The sequence below is a fragment of the Pelmatolapia mariae genome, linkage group LG8 (assembly GCF_036321145.2).
Source record: "Pelmatolapia mariae isolate MD_Pm_ZW linkage group LG8, Pm_UMD_F_2, whole genome shotgun sequence".
NCBI lineage: Eukaryota > Metazoa > Chordata > Actinopteri > Cichliformes > Cichlidae > Pelmatolapia > Pelmatolapia mariae.
Window position 1 is genome coordinate 5169871 of NC_086234.1, and position 14754 is coordinate 5184624.

Here is a 14754-nt window from a genome sequence, read left to right on the forward strand (position 1 = left end):
GACCTCATGTCCTGTGCTGAGTGTGAGGCAAATGGACAGGATGCATGATGATGTGTTTATTCACGATGCTAATGAGACATGACACATAAGTGTTGATCACCATGGAGTCTGAACTCTTTTTTTTTTTTTCCTCCTCGTAGGGATGAGGAAGAGCTGCGGAAGTCGTTTTCGGAGCTCGGGGACAGCCTGTGTGACTCCAACACCTCCAGATCGATGAAGAGGGTGGGCAGCAGTGGGAAGCCCCTGTCGGATGAGTTGCAGCCCACGGGAATGATGCTGTACAAGAACGGATTCCTGGTTCGCAAAGTCCACGCCGACTCAGACGGAAAGAGAAGTATGAGTTACAAAGTTCAGATTTAGACAATGTTTTGAAACATTTGGCTGCTGCCCAGAGCATCATAAGTGAAACTGTAGGTCATGTCATGTAGAGCACATCCTGTGTGGAGTGTTTGTACTCCAAAGCGAGATGGTTTTTCTGCAACGGCACAGACTAACACATGCTGAGGATTTGGGATTTTAATGCTTTAATTCCAAGAAAAACAACCAACATTAAATGTCACATTAGTCACTCAAATGTCTTTAAAATAAGCTTTATTATTCAACAACATTTAGGCTGGTATTTGAATTTAAAACAATGAATTGATCTGAGGAAATACAGAAAGCAAAGACCTCCGTTATTCGCTTCATTAATGAGTCACAATCAGATGAAATCATTTGCACATATTCACAGGTTAACTATGTGTTATTCATCAGGTGGATTTGTTTGTTTTTATGAATATATATACATGAAAAGTAACTAATATTGACCTCCGTTTAAGTGCAAAAGCATGTACTTTGCTACTAGTCGTTGGTGCTGGTGCCTTGATGCACCAGGTTCCACATTAGATAGGTTTTCACTCCAAAACCAGTTGGTTAGGTTTAGGCTCTCCCTGTAGGGAAGAGTGTGAACATGAGAATCAGGGTGTGCTTTGTCCAGTGCAAGCGTCCTCCCCCTGGACAGACACGAGTCTTTTTGTACCTTACTGAGTTGAATGAGCCTGCTGCTGAAAACACTCAGTTTGATGACAATTTACTGCATACATTAAAACATCTAAGCTTCCTCAAAAAGTAGAGTCTGCTACATTTTCAGTGCAGGGATCTGGCAGATCTTAGTGGCAGATTTTCGGAGGCGTATCTCTTTAATATAGGCTACGTTTCAGGAGGAGGTTGTTATTACTGCACCACTCGAAACCAGTGGAATTCACCAGTTTCCAGTCTCCTCACCCCTGTTGACACACCCCACAGAGTCTGAGAATTTCTGCGGGTGATGCAGATGTCTGTCAGATCACAGTTGTCAGTGATCCGGCAGGTCATGGCTGTGTCCACCTGCATCCTTATCAACTTCTTTGAATTGTGTTGAAGGCACCTGATATTGGTTAGGTCTAGGCACTAAAACATGTCAACATATCAGCAGTTTGCACCTTTGCCTCAGCAGGAGGCTTTTATGTTTACCTGGGTTTTCTCCTGGATCTCTGCTTGCTCCCACCATTTAATAATATGCTAGCGTAATGCCACCTATGTCAGCCCTGAACACTCAGTCAATCACTTTCTGGTTAAATAAAGGTTAAAAATATTTAAAACTAGATAAATAAGTCAAATCAAATACGGGTGGGCCCTCAAAACACAAATCCATATGAGATGAGTTAGGACTGGGGCCTCTCACTACAGTCAAAAACACCAAAAATACAATATAATATATAAATTATACACCAGATTTAGTTGAGGGAAATCACATATTAGTGATTAGAGTGCATTACTTTCAGCTAAGTGTGGGTAATGTGGGGTGGCTGGAGCTGTGGTTCAATCCCAGGCTGCTCCAGTCTGCGTGCCAAGTATCCTTTGGCACGCAGACTGGATAATAACCCTCTGATGGATGCTCTCCGATGCATCCATCAGAGTGTCAATGTGTGTGAATGTTAGATAGAAATCACTAAGTAAGAAAAGGCATGGAAAAACGGGCTTGCATGAATGGGTGTGAATGAGGCGTGTTGCATGAAGCACTTTGTAGCACGCAGTCATAAAGATGTTTATGAGAGTGGCACAAGCAAGATTTTCAAATATGTCAGTAATAGACCAGATGAATGTGAGACTGATAACTGTGATGTTCTGGCAGGGAAGTCTGTGTGTTGGATTTAATTATGCGGACAGCCACTACAACACAGATAGCAACAAGTGTGCCCCAGACTGGCAGTTTTCTGTGCCGTGTGTTCACAGTATAAGGGTCGAATGTTAGGTGTGTCAGCTCTCCCCAAAAGTTCCTGTAACTCAAGTCGAGCCCACCTCGTGACCTTTAGGACACACCTAGCCTAAACAACGTTGGCCAGTGCTAGAAATCAAGTGCCATAAATGGCCCAGATTATACCCTAATGTGTGGACTATCTGGGAACAGACGACACTGGGTTACATGTGCAGTTTTGATTGAAGGTTTCCTGGATGCACCTCTGACTTAGTGCTGCAAAGCTAAGAGCATGATGTAACTTTGTATCCATGACTGAAAGTCTGTAATTAACATTTAATGTTTTCTGCTCCTCGCAGCACCGAGAGGGAAGAGAGGGTGGAAGACTTTCTATGCCATCCTTAAAGGGCTAATCCTCTACCTGCAAAAAGTAAGTTTCTCACAGTAGACATATGTTTAGTTATAAAAAATAAATAAATAAAATCTAAAGGGCTGAGTGAGAAACAATTTGCAACAGCCACTGTTTGATATTCATTATTCAACCTTTTAAAAAACGGTTGACTGCATCTCCATAAACATCCTGTCTTACTTTCATGCCAGCAGCAGATTTTTAACAGAAGGCGGATCTTTATCCCTGCGGTGAACGTCTCTTTAGAAACCCAACAACAACAAAAAAGTTCTGCACCAAATGTTACCTGCCTGCCTGCCTGCAAACGATCGCTTAAGATGATTTATTGATTTATTTAAGCAAAATATCAGCAATGAAAAAAACAGCAGCTTTGCACTGACAGCTCAAGAAGCAATCTGTCCTTTAGAGTCACGTTTTGGTGCCTACTTCCTGTTTACAGGAATACATGTTGCTGTGACATAATGTCCTCATGCAGGCCGGGCCTTGGCACCGTGCAGAGGACCCATACGGAGCGGCGGTGGGCCTGGGTAACCTCTGCCAACATAACAGGCCACTGCTGCTCCAAATTCCCCCTGAATGCAGAGAAAAATGTGCCTGTAGGGATGCTGTGGCTCTGCTCTCTAAAATAATAACTGAACTTTATTTTTACGGAGGTTTTTTCACTAAGGTCTTCAAGGTTAATTCAAGGCTCATGATTCTTGTGGTGTGTGTTGTCAACACAAGTCCTGTGTAAGGATTTACAGTGACCTTTGACCTCTCCTTCAAGATCAATAGATTAATTTGAAGGTCAAAGTGATAATAATGCTTTATAGAGCTATTCAAAACCACGTTTCTTATTTTTTTAGACAATAACATAAACTTGTAATTAAACACTTTTTTGACATGTGACTAATTATGCTATATGCAGAGCTATTAATTATGTTTTCATGCCATTGTTATAGAACTAAAAGTGCGGAAATATTTACTTTTTATAAAGGTCACATATGTGATATGGAGGAACAATATCCATTAGCACGTTTAGGCCTAGGGCGGTGCGGTGGTTCAAACCCACAGCAAGAAGATTTCAGGCTCAAATCCAGCAGCTAGGTATTGAGTTTCTGTGTTCTCCTAGAAACATGGATGTTAGGTTAACTGGTGGGTATATGTTGGCTGTAGGGGTGAATGTGAGCATAAGTAAATACAATAACATCTAATAAACCTTTGTGAGATCAGGTTTATCAAATAAAAACTTAATGGAGAACGTGACACTTTGTCAGTATATTTTGGTTATTGATTACCCTGTGATTTGTAGACGTATGCATTCGAATCAAAATAATTAATTCGGATGTTTTTAAGTTAAATTAAATTGTTTCAGACTTTGTCGTAGAAAAAAATCTTCCACTAGTGTTTCAGTTTAGATATGAGAACTGTCAAAACTCAAGCCTTTAAAGTTAGCTGAGGTATGAGTCAAGTAATATTTAAAAAAAATTTTTTTTATCAAATTAAAAATAATTTGAGAAGACTTGAGAAGTTTATGTCCACAGCTTTGTTCTTCCTTAATGAAAATGTAGACGTCTGTCGTGAAACCAAAATATCTTCAACTCAAATAAGGTATCAAATATATATTTTATATTTTTATTCTTACTGTTGAATGATTTTTTAATAATTAACTAAAAATAAACTTAAAAAATTAAAACTAAAAGTTAAAACACATTTTGTTTACCAGAATTTTTTTAAAAAAAAGAAAAGAAAAGAAAACTAGACCTTTAAAAAAAATCAAAACTAAATCGAATGGTGATTGTGTACATGCAAAACTAACCATAATAAAATAAAAATATGTAGGAAATAACTATTTTAAGTATTAATAATAATAATAAGGTCAATACAACCTGCCTGAGGATGCACTGACCTCTGCATAACCATGACAAACAACAAGAAACAAGAAACTAATTAAAACTAGACTAATAATTCAAAATAAAAAAAAACCTGATGAGAGACGCCTACAGAGCTCAAATTCAGAGCAATATCAGTTGCTTCATGTAAATGTGTATAAGCGTCACCCACTCCTCCAATAAAATATGATCATAGTCAGCATCTTTAATGAGCGTTAGCGCCGCAACACACCATTCTCCTTTATACCTGTTGTTCCAGGGGGAGTACAGGCCCGATAAGCAGCTCTCTGATGAGGACCTGAAGAACGCCGTGTCCATCCATCATTCTCTGGCAATGAAAGCTTCAGACTACAGCAAGAGACCCAACGTGTTTTACCTGCGGACAGCGGACTGGAGGGTGTATCTCTTCCAAGCACCGTGAGTCTCTTTATGCTCTTCTCGCTGAGCTTGAACAAACGCACACACTGTACGATTTATAGCTCCCACGCTGAGCAGCATGGACAGCTGTGCAACATCTGCAGCAGAGCAGAAAATTCAGACAGCTAAAAAAAAGAACAAATAAGAAACACCCATGTTTTATTCCACTCTTCTCTTGGTGCTGACTTGCCGTCTCTGGCAATGTTAAACTGAACAGTCAAAAGTATGTGGACACCGCTGTTTTTAACTACATGAGCCCACATGAACAGATACTGGTGGATGTTGGGGTGGTGGAGGGGTTGAATCTGCAGGAAGCGATGCAAGCAAAGAGCTGCGCTGATATTCCAGAGGGGGGAGGAGGTTTGGTATGTGACACAGCACAGCTCAAGCTGCAAGCCTGAACTTGCTTTCAGCCTGTATTCTGTTTCACTTCGTGTCACGTGGAAATCTGAACTGCATAAAGTCATGAACTTACATGCGTAGTTCTGTAGTCTACTCCAGCTACCATAGTGTGAGAGGTGACGCAAACCCTGCACAGTGAAGATAAATGCAAGTGCCAATCGAAAACAATACATAAATGGTAAAAAGGCTATAAAACATGATTAAAAGGAAACTCAAATGCAGTATCACATAAAATAGAAGTCTGTAAAGGTGTGTTTTATGAGGCAAATCATTCTTCAAGCCTTTGCTCCTCAGGTAGGTCCTTTTAAAGCCAGGGACCCTGATTACACCCTTGCCCAGCCTTTTGGAACAGACAGAAAGATCCACCTGAAGAATAAGGCTGTGCACTGGCTTATAAGGAGTCAACATTTCTGCTCTGACCCAGATGCACTTTAAAATTAATCAGTAAAATCCAACCATCCTACAAAACCAAAGCCGGGATTTGGGGTTATTGAACCGATGGCATGAGTAGAGGCTGTTTCGGTTCACAATACTATGGTGTCCACATATTTCTGGCCATATAGTGCTGCTGATAACAGCTAAATGTCCACCCTCAGCAGCACTCATGTGCTTACAGATTAGTGATACATGGAGAGGATGCGCGATGAAGGTGAAGGTGTGTGTCTGTGTGTGTGTGTCTTAGCAGGATCCAGGAAGTGGCACATGATTGGCCACATGTTTCAGCCCCCAGGAGGACCGGCTCTGTGCTCCAGTTGCAGCTTGCATTTGTCCCAGATACTGTACCCCTCTCTGCGCCTTTCTCCTCTCCTCGTCTCTCTCTCCTCCTGTCTCTCCCTGATGATTTAAGCAATGCTGTCTGATTCGATCTGATATTACTCGGGCTCTTAATGGGCCTGTTAATGTAAAACAGGACTTTTTTCTCTCTCATCTGTTAATTGGCTCCAAAATCATTTCTTTGTTAACAGCAGCGCTGCTTTCTCTGATAATTATCCCTTTGATGTTGTAAACCAGCCATGAGCGGATGTGAGCGGGCATCGCAGAGGAGAAGCATTTGTACTGTATGTGTTTTGGAGTTTAAGACTTGTTTGTAATTAATCGTGTGTGTGTGTCTGTGTTAACCATCTCAGGAACGCGGAGCAGATGCAGTCTTGGATCACACGGATCAACACAGTGGCCGCCATGTTCTCATCTCCTCCTTTTCCAGCAGCCATCGGCTCGCAGAAGAAGTTCAGCCGGCCACTCCTGCCGGGGACGATGTCAAAACTGTCCGAGGTATCCTAACTTTAATGAGTCTGACAGGTGGCTGATTCCACTCTGAGTATATCAAAGTAAATAAAAGATGGGCGTAGCTTCTGTTTAAGTTGTTTAAAGTGGCCTAAGCCTCCATTAATGACCAGCAGGGGGCGACTCTTGAAGTTGTAGAAAAAGAAAAGTCTGATTGTACACAAGCTTAAGAACTCCATGTGGAGTCACATGGTCTCTTAGTTAAAACTTAGTTCACAAATACAGCAGCAGACTGTACACTGTCTTCATCTTTCACAGGTGGAAAACGTAACTTTATAATTACTGTCTGTGAGAAATAACAGGGGTATGAAAGCAGTTCCCTTGTTTTACGGTGGCAATACTTATCCATTTGATGACAGAAAAAATACGAGTAGACCCAAACCATGCCAGTAAAATGCTCCACTAGGAAATCAGTTCCACCTCTGGGTCAGGGTTTTAAGTTTTTCCTCTCATAATCTTGGTTTTAACTCTGTGCTCTCAGGAGGAGCAGGTCAGATCCCATGAAGCTCGATTCAGAGCCATCTCCACTGAACTGGCTGAGCTGCGATCTTATCCACCTGACCGCAAGGTGAAAGGACGTGAGCTGGAAGAATACCGCCAGCGAGATGAATACCTGGACTTTGAGGTGAGCTGGATTCACGAATGAGGAATCGAGTATTTACATGAAACTGTCTCGCCTTAAATTTAAGCATTTTCTTCTTTTCTCTTTTTATAGAAAACGCGGTACGGGACCTACGTCATGTTGCTGCGAGCTAAAATCCGAAGCGGCGAGGAAGACCTGTCTGTATTCGAGTCTCAGCTTCTGGAGGACAACGGGCTGCAGAGGGCTCACTCCAGCCCCACGCTGCAGGACAGCAGCCAGGCCAGCCTGGCCAGCAGCACCAGGGACGGCGGCAACAGCAGCAAAGCCAGCGGCTGCAGCAGCAAGCAACGGCAGGAAGGCCAGAGACACAGCTACCGACAGGCCGTCAAGAAGTGAGACGGGGCGGGGGCGCCGGGAGCGGCACGGCGTTGCACTGCCAGCGGCAGGCTGTCTCCCTGCAGAGGTTTTGTTTGGAGCTCTGCTTGAAGGGGGGAGCAGGAGTGAGGGTCTACCCCACGCCTTCCCCCAAAACACGAGGCCCTACCCGGCACCCCAATCTTCTCATCTAACCGAGGAGGTGCAGATCCTGTGACTGGCAGACAGGCTAGTGCAGGAGGTGGGAGGGAGCGCTGGGAGGTCACGGATCTGCAGACGAGGTGTCTTTGAGAACGGACGCTGGGTGCCGCAGCAGACTGTGAGACAGAGAGGCTGCTTACGGATCGGACGGGGCAGCGCACAGGGACCTACATCCAGCATCCTTTCCTTTTTTCTTCCCCTTTTGTTCTTTCAAGGCACCTCCGGCCGCGTTCTCACACCTTTTTTCTTGACCTTTCACTCCGTTTTTTGGGACCAAACATGTTTACACACACTTTGAATTGTCATCACATTATAGACGACTGATGATTTGTTTTCTGTTGAATTTCTGCCGCCGCTCTTGAGGTGAAGCGCTGTAATAATAATTTAAAAAAAAAAAAAAAAACTTAGGAAACATCACCAGGTCTACGGAGCCATTACATTCCAGCTCCTTTTTTTTCCCACCACGGTGTGTTCACATTCCACACAGGAGCTGTAAATTCCAGCTTTCAGCTCCTGTATGTTTCGCTGAAGGTGGTTTCCAGTTAAATAAGTGTGTGGCTGCAGTATGCGACGTGACGAGATGGTGCCGCTGCGTGCAGCTCGTCTTTCCTCCTTTCTCTAGCCGCTGACGGCCAACTAGAGGCGACGATGTCAGCAGAAGTTCACAGTCCTCCTGATATGCAGCAAAACACTGCATGACACAAAGAGAAAGAGGTCTTTTTTTCTTTTTTTGCTCTACTTGAACTCAAACATCTCTTGCTTTTTGCTTCCGTCCTGTGATGTGCTTATGTTCTCTTTCTTGGCCGAATGTTGTTTTCTGCAGTGATCCGCATGTCTGCATCCAGCACTGCTTCTTTTAGGGCTTTTTACTACTTTGAAGGCAAAAATCTGAGAGCGGAGAAACTGCTCTCGGTGAGGGGTGAGGAGCAGGTTCGTTCAGTCACTCTCCTCATGCCAGTGCCATACCCACCACGTGTAATCTTCATCTGTACTTATAAACCCGACTCACTGGACAGACCCTGAATGTTCTTTGTTTTTCGATATTTTTACAGTATTTTACAGTCATTTGTTGGTGTTGAACTTCATGTGTATGTCAAGTGTATGATGAAATATCTCTTTGTAAACATCCAGGATATGTTGTATATAACGCACCATATATTGTAGGATATATGACTGTATATTTACAATATATTCAGCACACTCATGAGAAGCTGCATTGGGTATACACACACACAAGTCTGGAAATCGCTACTTGGTAATCACATTATTTTATTTTTTCTTACAAACTTTATGAATATTATCAAAATAAGTCTATCAAAGATTAGTAAGGGTGAGTTTTTTGCAGGATTTTAGTGTAAAAAGAAAATTCTTGTGAGGATTTAAGCTCCAGTGGGAACTAGTCCAAAGACAGATCATGCTCGAGGTCCTTTGAGAGTCAGCAGCCAGCTTGGTAACACCCCCCAGGCAGTTTAATTATCTGCCCGGGGGGCAAATAAAATGAATTAGGGAGAGAGCCTTAACTCTGATTTAGTGGTCTCTGGGACGCATCAAGTGGACTTTTAAAGAAACCGGTCAAAATATTAGGTTTAAAGTTTCACTCCTTCTACCCAACACTGTTAACATCTCTGTTTAACCCACCATAGACTTATGCTGTCAATACCATAAGTCAAGAAAAGTACTCTCCTCTTCTCTACGATGAAGAGTAGATAAACTCGCCACAACACCGGTGAAATTTTGCAGATCCAAAGATCTTCTAAATACTTGAACTCATAGTCTCTGCACTTCCTGTTTTATAGGGGCACTTGTGAGATAATCCATGATGATTGGGGATCTACGGAGGCCAAAACAGCAAATTTTGTGGTGTAAACATTTGTTATTGTTGTGTTTTTGAAAGAAGAGGTTAATCTATAGTTCAGTTTTTTTACTATTTTTACCTTATTATTATTTTTTATTAGAGATGTAAAAACTACCCTGAGTCACTTTATGGAATCTGTGAATTTGATTTCAAACAGGAAGCCTGGAAAACGGGTGCAGTCAGATTAGAGTGACTGCAGCGTGAGTGTGGTGAATCCTTGTCCCACCAATCAGCATCCGTTTGCAAAATGTCAGCAGTTAATTGACAGTTTTAGTCTTTCTGGAAAAATAAATTGGAAGCATATTTTATTTGCAGACATGTTATCTGTACCGTATTTCCAAAAACTAAAAGAAGTGTGTGTTTTGTTTTTTCCTTTGTCTAGAGTGTAAATATTAATTTTACCTCTAATTCATTAAGGACTTTCTCGAGAGTGCCCCCTTCTGCATTCCTTCCTGAATCGCATCCAATTTCTCTACAAGAGTATTAACAGAAAGTGGAATAACTCCCCCAGATCAGCTCTGCAATCTAAATGAAAGGATAAAGGGCTTTAAATTTAATTATTGCGTCACAGAGACAGAAAAACTGGATATTTAGTCAAATCTCATTTTGAAAAAATGCTTAAAAAGTTTGGCGACTTTACACATGACTTCAAAAAGGGCTCAATCCAAAAGTGCAAAAACAAAATCCTACCAGAGCACTGAATAGCACTGCAAGTGCTCACACATTTTTCTACAATACATAGAAGATAAACCTCCTGCCAGCATACAGCTGAAACAGGAGCAAAACTTTACCATTGATATGTGTGATGCAACAAAACGATTGGCTCATATCTCTCCGGGAACTCTGAATGCCACGGCTTCTCTCTCTTATAATGTCTCATTGTTTGCCATGAGCTAATGGCATGATTTAAACTGGATCAGGGCTGATACTGTTGTAAAAGATGCATGGAAAAAAGAATGAAAACAGAATGTAAAAAAGAAGAAGACAAAGAAACTCCTTATTCAGGAGTGAGTGTGATTATGTGTTTGTGTGCGGGCGGACTGATCTAATTATGGAACCACATAATGTTTGGTAGCCATATACACTTCATAGCATTATTAATGCACAGCCATTTATTACTCAGGCTTTAAAACGACACCTTGAGCAGCTGCAGTGCCAGCGTCCAACCAGCAGGGAGAGCTGTCAGCATTCACCTATGTTCTTTCAGCCATAATCACACCTGCTGCACCTGCAGTGAATATGCACGGCGTCACCCGCTCGCCCGAGCAGGTTGGTGGGGGCGGGTATTGCAGGGCTAAATGAGATAGGACCTGTTTGTATTGTAACTACGGATGTCAAGTCTGAGTGTGTTTTGGGAGTGTGTGCTTATGTGAAAGGCTGCAGAGAGCCTTCCAGACCATCTGACTTTTATCCAGCGCCAAATGTGTTGTTTAAAGCTGTACAGTTTCTAGAACAGATGATTGAATATTCAGGCTTAAGCGTGTCACGGTGTAAGTCTCTTAATCATGTAGATACCTGCAGCGTAGAGCTGAATCTACCCAGAATTTTTGGTTATTGACTGTCACGTGAGTCATTTTAAGTCATCAGCCTTTATGTCTTTTCTTTGTCTTATGTGACACTTTTACTTGCTTTTGGGACTTTTTGTAAGACAGAAGAAGCAGTTTAAAGAAATTTATGCCCAATTCTCAGCAGCTTATTTCATTTAAAACTCATTGCCTGCTTCTCTTGTCTGCACCTTTGCGCACGCTGGTGGTATTAAAAGGTTTTATGTGTATATTGTTGCCATAACTGACCTCCTGTACATTTCGTGTAACTTTACAGACTTTATACTTGTGTGTTATTAATAATGTTTGCTGTCTGTTATGTGGCCAAACTGTCAATAAGCAGCCAGACTTACAATGAGTACCTTAACACTGACCTATTCTGCTCATTTACAGCTATATATCTTCAGTCTTAGACTTAACTAGCGTAGCTTTGCATGATCCAGAGCTCAAAAATAATCCTGGTTTAGCTGATACTGGGCCCTGGGGGAGGAAGGCATCCTCTGTCTGAAAATAAAACAGTTTTAGACAGAGGATACCTTCCTCCTTATTGGTTGCCCGTCGTAACACTTTACGCCACAGCAGGTGGGCGGGGCTTCTGTGTTCAGATCACCTCATTAGGAATCACAGAGTTAAAGAGTATCAGCAGCCACTTTGGATTTGGTTGATTTATACAAATAATGGCCAAAATATTTTGAAACTATGTCCGTGTTTGATATGAGCATCCATCATTCAAACAGAATATAAATAACAGTAAATAAGGAAAAGCATAGTAGGTCTACACAGATAAAATGTGAAAACACTTGTCAGATTTTATCTTGAAAACCTACATCTCTTGTTATTGCATACACAAGAAACTATTATCTATGTTACCCTAAAAGTAAATGTTTTTTGTCTGTGAGTTTTAGTTACTTTAGTTCGTCTGTGTTGACATCGTACGTGTCTCATAACAAGCAGCCAAACTGCACATGAATTTTGTGCTGTTTTTATAAAAATGTATTCAAATTTCTGTTTTCTCTGTCAACTGCTGCTTCTGATGTCTAGGCTCAAATAACAGGAGAGCTGAAGGAAATTTGACTTTTTAAATGTGAGGATTTTCTGCTTTGGAAATCTCTTTGGGTTTTAGAGGGAAGATTTTTTAATAGCTTTTTCGTACCTTTATGCTAATATTTTATGATATGCCCTCAAATGGTTGATCAGAAATTCAATCAGAAGCTCTCCATTTTGTGCTTAAAGGCCAGATTACCCTCTTAATGGTGCAAATTCTCCAATATATGAGTATAATAATGAAACGCCTGTGAGCACGTGGGTTTGGGGACCCTTGGGGCAGTGGCCCATTCGACCTAATTTTGGTAATCCAGCACTGCTGTCTGCACAAGATAACAATAAATGTCATCTTTTTCAAGTTTTAGGGCTCCACAGACACGATGCAAAAACATTTATATTTTTAAATATAAATGACAACATGATTTGACCTGTTAGAGCAGCAGGGCCCTGGGCGGTCACCCAACTGATCCTAAACTGGTTCTGGCACCAGATTTAAACCAAAATTAACCCTTAACCAAGCAACATATCAGCTGCATGCCTCATCTGATGCCTTAACCCGGGCAGCCTTTCATTCAATCAACAAAAACAGTGCTGACATTCAAAAGAGTTTAATAGTTGAAAGGTAACTAAGAATAAAACTCAGTTTGATTCAATGTTAGTTATATAGTACCAAATCACAACAACAGTGGAAAGGAAAAACTGGCAAACGTGGGAAGGAAAAACTCCCTTTTAACAGGAAGAAACTTACAGGGAGAAGAGGCTTAGGGAGGGGCAGCTATCTGCTGCAACCGGTTGGTGGTGAATCTTAAACTCATAAAATTCAGAATCTCTTTCACAAGAGTGTCCTAGGCCAGCTTTGACCTCACATGTTAGCTTAATGTTACGAACTCCTCTATCAGCTGCTGTGTTTTGCTATCTTTAATGCAGTTATCGGTGCACATAGCTTCCATACTATTGCCAACTCTGTGGCCAGATCAGTTTCACCATTTATTAACCGACTGTTTGGGGGATATAAAGAGCTGCACTGAAGTGCGATCCATAAAGTGCCAAAGCCAAACCAACAACAGCGAGAGCAGTCACTTAATCGTCTGTGGCTTTATATGCAGTACAGATTTAAAGCAGTTTAGAGTCTTCACTGTATCTCAAAGTTTTCCCCTTCCCACCGCCTCTCTCCATGTGTTCTCACCACTCACATACATCACAGAGCAGCAGCTGGTCCTCCATGGCACTGGTTAGCATAGAAATGCCTGGTTCCCCTTGATGACACCTGCGTGATACTCAAGTCAAAGTGTTGGACTGTGTTCACAGACGTAGGATATCTGCAGCTCAAACTGTCTCTTCAGCGTGCACTTGTACATCACAGCCTCATTTCTGAATGTAAATAAAGCATGAGATATTACGGCCTGCTTTCATTTATATTATGGTTAGAGTATTAAAAGAAGGCTTAATATATAAGGTAGGTCAGCATTTTTTCCTGTCCTTGAGCTCATGGTCATTTCTCTCTTTTTGTTTTTAATCAATGTGAATGAAGGGAATGGCTATATTTAATGCTGTTGTATGCTGTCGTGTTTTAGAGACTTGAGCCAGCTCATACGAATCTTTTTAAATGTAGAGGTCTGATCTGATCCGTCTCAGTGTTTTTTAGACTGGTGCAGATAAGGCGATGTTCATTTTATGCTATACATACAGTGAGCTACATGTGTCACTGCCTTGTTATAACTCACCAAGGAAATGTTGTTTGTGAGCTTCTCACTTTGAGAAGCATAGGAGATAAAAATAAAAGTGTTTTGAAAGGTTTACTGCACGTGTGAACATCATTGCGTGGAACGTAAAGTGCCGTACTTAAGCGCTTTAGTCGTGTGCGTTAGTTGAATGCTTCTGTACAAATTTCATATGTGAGACTTTAAAAAAAAAAGTGCTTATAAAATAGAGTGCTTTGTTAAGCACCAGTTAAACTACTATAATGTATAAAAATTTGCCCAACCTTGACCAGCTACAGTATTAACAGGCAGCCTACATGTTAATATATGAGTTTGAATGACCCATTAATATGTTATAGCACTAAAACAGGTGATTCTTTTACATAACGAGTAGAGTTTATGTTGATGTACTTTTTATCTTACATTATGGTATTAGATCCATCGCTGGTGTGCACAAGGAGCTGATTATACTGTTATCAGCTAAAATGTACTGTTTTTTGCCTCTATTAACACATCTCCAGGGGAAAATGACTGCAAAATCTAGCCAGTTGCCATCTTTTATTAACAGTCTATGCAAACCCCTCTTTTCACAGTGGTTTAAGTGTTATTAAAACCAGCTGGTCACAAAATACACATTTAGGGCTCTTGGGGGAGTTTGCCATTTTGGTCCAAGTTCCACTCTAATGCACAAGATTCAAATTAATGTTTTAATTCTGCAGCTGAGGAATCTGAGTGTCCTCAGCTCACTCACAAAGCAGATTCGGTCTGGCCCAGTAACATACACACAAAACAAACAAACAAACAAACAAAAACCTCATATACACAAAAAATAAAACAAAATAAAGAAAACCATC

General features: G+C 41.3%; 1 protein-coding gene across 5 annotated transcripts in view; it reads left to right on the plus strand.

The window, feature by feature from the left end:
* LOC134633634 (PH and SEC7 domain-containing protein 1-like) overlaps positions 1 to 13991 on the plus strand; it is a 107995-nt gene extending 94004 nt beyond the window's left edge. For all 5 annotated transcript variants that reach the window (XM_063482543.1, XM_063482545.1, XM_063482544.1 and 2 more), the window contains 6 exons: positions 141 to 334; positions 2575 to 2645; positions 4755 to 4912; positions 6442 to 6586; positions 7080 to 7223; positions 7314 to 13991. In XM_063482543.1, the coding sequence (XP_063338613.1) occupies positions 141 to 334; positions 2575 to 2645; positions 4755 to 4912; positions 6442 to 6586; positions 7080 to 7223; positions 7314 to 7577 (976 nt within the window). In that variant the 3' untranslated portion in view covers positions 7578 to 13991. The remainder of the gene's footprint in view (positions 1 to 140; positions 335 to 2574; positions 2646 to 4754; positions 4913 to 6441; positions 6587 to 7079; positions 7224 to 7313) is intronic.
* The last annotated feature ends 763 nt before the right edge of the window (positions 13992 to 14754 follow it).